General features: G+C 49.2%; 1 protein-coding gene across 1 annotated transcript; it reads right to left on the reverse strand.

The window, feature by feature from the left end:
• Positions 1–445: 445 nt before the first annotated feature.
• LOC136503420 (uncharacterized) lies at positions 446–2,579 on the reverse strand. Its single transcript, XM_066498504.1, has 3 exons — positions 1,984–2,579; positions 1,630–1,873; positions 446–784 (listed from the first exon to the last, which is right to left on the reverse strand). Exons 1-3 carry the CDS (start codon positions 2,577–2,579, stop codon positions 446–448), a joined length of 1,179 nt encoding a protein of 392 aa, XP_066354601.1.
• Between the last annotated feature and the right edge of the window lie 5,654 nt (positions 2,580–8,233).

The raw sequence follows: 8,233 nt of genomic DNA on the forward strand, positions 1-8,233 counted from the left end.
CTTCGTCGACCCTGTCACCAAAACCATAGTTCTGATCTCCAGGAACCCCTGACCCTAGCACATGCAGGGGGTTAGACCTTACTCGGGGGCTGGTTAAGGTATGGCTACCTTCCTTTCTTTCTTTTGAAACAATCTCCTCGCATCAAGACCAGCGGCATGATTCGGGGGAACAGATGGGTAAGATCGCAAAAAATCAAACAAAATGAAATTATGACGCAAAATCACAAAACCGCGTCCAGACTCAAAAAACACCAACGCTTGTCCACATATTACATATAAGTTGTTCTCAAAATTACTCGACTAACTACTCCTGTGAAGGGAGAACCATCTCTTTCAGACTATCCGCCAGGTTTTTCGCAAGGGGAGCAACCATCTTCTCCATTTCCTCTAGCTCTTCATCCTCATAGGTGGATAGGAAGCCTTCGCTCATCACCTTCAGGTTGATTTACTTCTCATAATGAGCATGGGTGACGGTGAAGGCCTGGGTGATCCCGGCGTGAAAGGCACTCTCCTTAAGCTGGCCCACCCAAGCCGTGATACCTGCGGCACGAGCCATGAGTGGGCTGGTCTCCACCGGCTCTGTTACATTCAGGGCATTAAGGACCACCTCAACCACAGCTTGCAGAAGATCGTGCTCATCGCTCTCAACCTGAAGGGCCCTTTGTGCATAGGCAGCCTCTTTTTCCAGCTTGACGGAGACGTTTTCGGCGCTCAACCTTTGGCTCACCGCAATACTGAGCTTCGCCCGGAGAGAGTGGACTACCTCAACGTCCTCGTCCACCTTCTGCTAAAGGGCCATGGCCCTACTCTCGGCCTTCCGCTAGAGGTCCCGCTCCATCTCCAGCTCCTTCAGGACTTCACCGGCCTTCTCATTAGCCACAGCATTCCTCTGCAGCAGCTCGTCTCGCTCCTTTTGGAGCCAGGTGATCTCCTCCCCATCTAGCTTGGACCTCGCCGACAAATCCTCGAACATCCCGTGGGCCTCCTTCATGTCTTGACGCGCCTAGGCCTCCCGCTCTTGGGCGGTAGCAAGCTATGCAGCCATGTCTGCTCGCAGCCGGGCCTCCTCAGAGAGGCGATCCCACTCCGCCTTCTACTCATGGAGGAATCAGGATTTATTCTAGCTACGAGCAACAAGAACCTAAAGAGGAAGAAGACTGGAATCAGAAATGCAAAAACACAAAAACATGCAGAGAAAGAAGAAAATCAAGCGAATACCTAGGTAGTAGGAACAACAATTTCATGCAGGGCTCCTCTGGCCTGGTCAAGGGCCTCCAGCATGGTCGAAATTCTGATGTCAAGACCCTCCCGCTCCATGCTCTCAAAATGATCATCGAGCGAGAATAGAGCTGACATCAGGTCCTGGGCGGCCATCCACTAAAGCGGTGGCTCCCCTCGCGTGGGGGAGCGGCTTCCTCCTGACAAAGGGGCCGGGGGCGGCTCCCTCCTGACCCTGTGCGGCACCACCGCTACACTCGAGGACCCTCCGGCTGGACCCTCCTCCGTCTGGGTCGCTTCGAGCGCCACAGGCAGATCCACCTGGGCCCCTGGTGGCACAGATTGCACTACGCCCTCGAGCGCCACCACGACCGTGCCCGGCTGATCCTGGCTTGGCGCGGTCATGACCACCTCCACCGGCGGTATGCGACCCTCGGCCGGCTGTTCCACGTCCGCCATGGAGGAGGCCGCCCGCTCAGTAACCTCCGTGGGAGTGGGAGCCACCACAGACGCCGTCGGGTCAGCCAACGCGGCCCCGACATCGGCATCACTCCTGCCCAAAACAGGGGTCACGCCAGGTGACGCCATCTGTCCCACTTGAATGGTGAGACTCTTCTTCGGCGCCAGCCCCAGGGGGTGACCCGTCCGCAAGAACCTGCACAAAGGTATTAATCATTAGACCAAAATAGAAATGGAAAAAGGATGAAAATAGGGGAATCAGCAGCTCACATTGACGTCCTCGGCCAGCGGAAGTGTTTTGGGGACGGATCCCCAGATCCCTGCCCCGACTCATCTGGGCGGGACCGTTTCGAGCCTACCCCCTGCTCTGGGGTAGGGAGGCTTACCTCATGGGGCGTAGCACTAGACCCGCTCCCCTCCATCGTCTCATGGGGCGCAGCACCAGACCCGCTCCCCTCCATCGTCTCATGGGGCGTGGCACCAGAGTCACTCCCCTCCATCATCTCATGGGGCACGGCACCAGAGCCACTCCCCTCCCCCATCGCTTTGGGGTTGGCAGTAGTAGGCCTGCTTTCCTCCACCCACCAGTCCTTGGCTGGCACGCCATGCGAAGCAGCGGACTCGCTGGCCTCCACCGACCTCATCGATTCACTTCCCTCCGCGTGGAAAGGGAAGGGTCCCTGCACGGATGGGTGGCCACTTGTCAGTGTGTCCTCGTCCTCCAGGACGTCCCAATCCATGCCGACAGCTACCTCATCATCATCATCATCATCATTGTCTTCATCCTCACTGCTCACATCCTCTCCCCGATCTCGTGCCTCCTGCCTCAGTCGCTTCGCCTTCTTCATCTGCTCTCTTGCTTTCTTGTCCTGCTCGGCTGCGAGTCGATTCGCTGCCGCCATGGCCTTGTCCTTGGGCAGCGGAACCGAACTATCCTTGAAGACTAGCCCCCTCGGCTGGTTCCAACGCCATGAAGGCGAGTATCAAAAAATAGAGATTCAGAAAAAAGAAAAGAGCACGAGAGAAGAAGGCTTATGAATTCAAAGAACCCAGGCTTCGGCCGCATTGGGGGATGTCCCGGCACCGGATACACGATGTCGAGGACCCTGCCAATGGAATCCTTCATCGGCTCCATCGCCTCCTTGATGCGCTACACCACTTCCAAGTAAGGGAGCGCCTCATCAACGGGCACCGTCCCTTCGAACGACATCCCAGGCATCATTCGATGCAGGGGAAGCACGCGCGCCATCAGTGGCGCCACCCTCCTCGCATGATAGGCGCCGATAATCCCCGTCCCCTTTACACCCCAATCCTTCAGGGCTTGGAGGGTGGAGAGAAGGTCGGAGAGGTGTTTCTTGTCTTTGGACTGGACGCCCCAGCTCCATGACTCCGGAGCATCTACAATAAGGCGTCCAGTGTACCTTGGAAGGGTGGCACTCAAATCATCCCTAACATAAAACCACTGCGAGTGCCGTCCCTTGTTGGATGTCGCCAGATGCATGTATGGGTAACCCCTCGACCGGGTATGGCACAGATGAATGCTGGCACATCCCATCGGCGCGTTCACATCTTTCCCCCCAATCTTCCTCTTCGACAAACTAATGTTAAAGAAATATCGCCATAGATCAAAATGGGGATCGATCCCCAGGAAACCCTCGCACAGGGCAACAAACGCTGCCATGTGTTGAATCCCATTGGGAGTTAGATGCTACAGCTCCACCTTGTAATAATCCAGCAGCCCCCGAAGGAATCTATGCGCGGGCACCGCGAATCCCCACTCATGAAAGATGGCGAAAGAGACAACATACCCTTCGGGCGGCACCAGCTCACCCTCGTCGCCAGGTAACAGCTACTCCTGGACAGTGGACAGTGGGCGGAGAAGGCCATGGCGGACGAGGCCCTCCAAACGCCGTGAGGTGATGCTAGATCTGCCCCACAACTCCATTAAAGCAATGAGGGAGGAGGGTAGGCGTGAGTTGACGGTGGCTGCAACATGAGCGCAAGCTGGTCGATGGTGACGATACAGGCGCAGGAGGCTGGGGCGATTAGCGGTGGATGTTTCAGAACGCAAAGGTAGGGGAGCGAAATACGGAACCTTGGGGGCGAACCCCGTGGTTTTATAGGGGGCAACGGACATGAGAAGGGCAACCATCTGCCTCGATCTCTAGGCCTGCCACACGCGCCACCATGTCATGTCGTGGGACACGCGCCTGTAGTCCCTATCCTCTCACCCCAAAAATCTCGATGGATGATTCACCTTCCCCAGGCGAATCCAGACTCTCTACCCACCTAGGAAACACAAGCCACGAAGGCCCCTTTTTTCTCTTTGGCCCACCTAGGGCCTAGAAGCTCGGCGGCCGGCCCAACTAAGGAAGGGTCCGCGAATGATCCAAAATCAAGGGCACAAGCACCAGTTAGGTCAGCCCTGAATGAGTTCCCCGCAAACGGGATGCCATGACCCTCTCGGAAAAACATCCAGTTGACAAAAAACTAAGTCCTTCAGCCTTACCCGTGAAGGGACCGATACAACCCCTCGGGCGACTCTACTCGAATCACCCGGGGGCTCGGGGGCTACACCCATCGGGTGCGCTCGCACGCAACCTTCGGCAAAGTAACTCTAACAAAATCAAAAAACACCCTCTAGGCGGTTCTGCTCGAATCACCTAGAGGCTTAGGGGCTACTATCGGGGACCTAATACCGGAGTACCCCAGAAGGTGGAACCAAAAACCACCGAACGTTAAAAACTTCTGGACACACAAGAGCGCCGTTTCGTCCCTTGTTCGAATGACAGGGGTTTGGTTCTGCCTCGCCCGATGCCTTTTTGAGATAGCTCTACCTTGCCCGAGGGCTTAGGGTTAGTCTCCATCTCGCCCGACACCTTTGAGGTGGCTCTGCTGTGGCAGAACCTCCTAAATTATAGGACCCACATGCACCTGTCACTGTCCAACGACCTCTGATGACTATGCATATGTTCCTAGTAACTTAAGAAGACTGTCGGGTGTCCCTATGGAACCCCGAATCATCCACGATTTCTGAGCAGGATCCCATTACAGAGTCATTGCAGTATTACAACAGTTTATTCAAATAGATACATCAGAGTAATATAGCAGAAGTCTTACAATAACTTAATTTACAAAACCGTAGTTTCAAACCTTATAAACTAAGTTCGATTAATAATCCAAACCGTAGTAGTGGAGTGGCATTATAACGTAATACAAAACACACAATTAAACTGCCCTGCCCAAGGGCCACAAATTTACTTATCATCATCGGATTGAACAACCGTCATGCAACACGGCCCAAAACAGACCTGCTCATGAGGCTCACCTGCAACAAGGGTCAACGAACCCTGAGTACAAAAGTACTCAACAAGACTTAACCGAAATAAAAATTGATAGAACTCAGGAATGTAGGCTCAGGGATTCAAGGTATGGCTTTAGCAATAATCAAAGTTCTTTTGCGTAAAAGCTCTTTAACGAAATTCTTTATGTCAACATTTAAAACTTCATAAGATCATATACAAAGCTGACATGATCCGTATTGAGATCATGAAACTTTATATCCAACGCCTTCACAAGCCTTATTTGAGTTCCAGTTATTAATACTACGATGATGAACAGTGAGTTGAGTCTCCATAACCGAGGAGCAACGACGATTCGAACCGATTAAACCCAGCTGGGGATTCCAGACCACACGACATATGCAGGTCCCCGACCTACATATACCAACCTACCCTCGGATCCTCTAAAACAAGAATGGGTCCACGCCACTCGAGAATACAGTACTCCACCAATCTAGCCCATTGCCTCGTGGGTACACGCTATTCCCGCCATCTCTCCACTCCCAGTGCGTGAGTAGCCATTCTCGTAATAGAATCGCCAAGTTAAGGCTTACCGGAGTATGTGGTTAGTACTACAAATTCTCACCTCATGCAATTCAACAATGGTATGGGCCTTAATCGACACAGGCGGAAAGAACCCGCTCACAAGACATTACCAGGTCTTGTGGCTCACACACACCGAGTCCGCCTGGTCTAGATTTATTACTCCACATTCCCATATCACATGATAACATAAGTAACCAAAGTTCCATTTAAAACTCGCAGGTGACAGGTAATCACTCGACCTTTATTTATCAAAGCATGACTAAGCATAACTAGGTATTTACGAATTAAAACTGGTAATAAGGTAGATATGGAACAAAACAAGGTTGGTCATGCATCAATTAGGTTTTCACTTAACTCCTAATCACTTAATGCAGTATATGAAAGCAAAAGCGAAATCAATTTGTAAAACACAAGGTAGGGTTTAAATGCATCCGGGGCTTGCCTTCGTTGACGGAAAAGTCCGGTTCCTGTGACGTTCCACAAGTATTCGATCCGACCTCAACAGACGGATTAAGTTCCTCAACCACTTGATTAACTACCACGTGTTCACCTTCGTTCACTACACATAGTAACAATGCCATGTTTAACATGATGCGAGATATAAAACATGATGCTCGATGATGGATGCAAAAGTTAATAACTTGAATACAAATTTCCTTTGCGGTACAGTTACAAATAACTATCATAAAGCATTTTTAGTCGTTCTTCTAATAAGTCAAAGGTTCACTTATTATACATGCTTACCAACTAAAGCCTCATCATGAAAAGACATGTATAAACAATATACCAGGAAATGTATAACTTTTACTTTTTACCCAAGAGGTTGCATCTAAGAAGCAACCAAGTTTATTAACATGCATTTACTAACGGAATTCTTAGCTAAGTCATTTAGAATTATTAACAAAAGGGCGAACCTAAACATATCAAGAAGGTAATCACTTGGCCATGACACAGCAGGGGTGGGGTGTTTCATGATCTATAATCAACTCCAAAAATCAATCAGGATATCTTATGATCTATGTTTATCATTTTGACAATTATTAACTAATAATTAAGGCATATAAATAAGAGTATAATTAAACATCATCAAATTAATCCCAAACTTTTTGTGGAGGCAGGCTTTAACAATAAACCAATACAATAAAAGTTTCATGATCATTGGATATTTATTTTGGCCTATAAAAATTACACAGCAAGCATTTCTTAATTAAAAGAACTAATTTTTAAGCATAAAAAACTGTTGATTTTCATGGTTTTATATTTTTCCTAAATAGTTTACATCTTAGAGAGGTCACACAAAACATTTTATAATATTTAAAGCTCTATTTAATTCTACACAAAAATAACAAATCACAACACTATTTAAAATAATCACGAACTTTTCACTTAGCATCACTACAGTACATCATCTTCTTCCCAGAGACGAACGGCGCAAGGAACACGGCGGCGATGCTGCGTTCCGACATGTCCTGTGGACAAGACGAGCAACCGGTTTGCTTGTGAGCATCACGGCACAGAGGTAAGCGCAAAACAAGAGAGAGAAATGAGTGAGAGCAGCCGGAGTAGGCCGGCCACGGTGGAGGCGAGCTCGGCGACCATGACGGATGCCCGCGGCGTGAACGGCGGCGATGTCGTTCCCGCGTGCTCGGTGCGGTAGAGGTAAAACGAATAAGTTAACGAGCAACACGGCATCACGGAGAGCTTAGAACCATACTCGGAAGGAGGAGATAGGCACCAGAGCGCTCTGGCCATGGAGAGGTGGAGCTCGGCGGCCATGGCAGCTCGGCCACGACGAAAATCAAACGCTCGGGCAATTTAGCCGGAAGCAGTAGCATATAAGGGTGAAGGAGCATCGTAAGGAGCAAGCGAAGCTGGGTGAGCGAGCTATTGGGTGATGGTTGATCATCGGCGATGAATTTCACCGGCAAAGAAAGCTCGGCCGGCGGCGGGTTCTGAGCTGAGAGAGAAAAATAGAGAGACGGCGTCGGCGTTTGGCTTTAAAGCTCGACCACGGACACGAAGACGACACAGCAGCTTCTCCAAGCCAGCACGGAGCCGAAGGCAGCCACGGCGACGCCTAGAACGCAGTAGAAGCTCGCCGGCGGTGAGTTGGTTCCGCGGTTACTATTCATCGAAATTATAGAATTGTCATTCGCCAAAATCTTCAAATTACTCCCAAAATTGCATGGTAACTCAAAAATCTCCAAAAATAAAAGTTGTTCAAAATTTAAAGTTCTACAACTTTGCTTTTATAACCAACCCCTATATCAGTCTACATTTTGAAATGCAAATTTGAATTAAAAAAATGGGACATTTAACATCGAAATTACAGAATTGCCATTCGCCAAAATCTTCAAATTACTCCCAAAATTGCATGGTAACTCAAAAATCTCCAAAAATAAAAGTTGTTCAAAATTTAAAGTTCTACAACTTTGCTTTTATAACCAACCCCTAATTCGGTATACATTTTCAAATGCAAATTTGAATTAAAAAAATGGGACATTTAAAGAACCTCGCCTTTTCAAATTACTTCAAATTTCATAAAACAACTTTGAAAACTCCAAATACCAACTTTGTACAACTCGACAAGCTCTACACTTTTGCTTTTAGGCTCAACCCCAAAATATGCTTAGATTTTGAAATGGGTTTTTCAGGGTAAACTTTAAATG

Source organism: Miscanthus floridulus, chromosome 14, assembly GCF_019320115.1.
Source record: "Miscanthus floridulus cultivar M001 chromosome 14, ASM1932011v1, whole genome shotgun sequence".
Taxonomy (NCBI): domain Eukaryota; kingdom Viridiplantae; phylum Streptophyta; class Magnoliopsida; order Poales; family Poaceae; genus Miscanthus; species Miscanthus floridulus.

Excerpts from the sequence above, each read along its gene's own strand:
- LOC136503420 (XM_066498504.1), bottom strand. The coding sequence starts at position 2,579 with ATGGCGGCAGCGAATCGACTCGCAGCCGAGCAGGACAAGAAAGCAAGA. Across the intron at positions 1,874-1,983 it reads GGGCAGGGATCTGGGGATCC|GTTCTTGCGGACGGGTCACC; the intron begins GTCCCCAAAACA and ends ACCTTTGTGCAG. Across the intron at positions 785-1,629 it reads GTCGCATACCGCCGGTGGAG|AAGGTGGACGAGGACGTTGA; the intron begins GTGGTCATGACC and ends GCCCTTTAGCAG.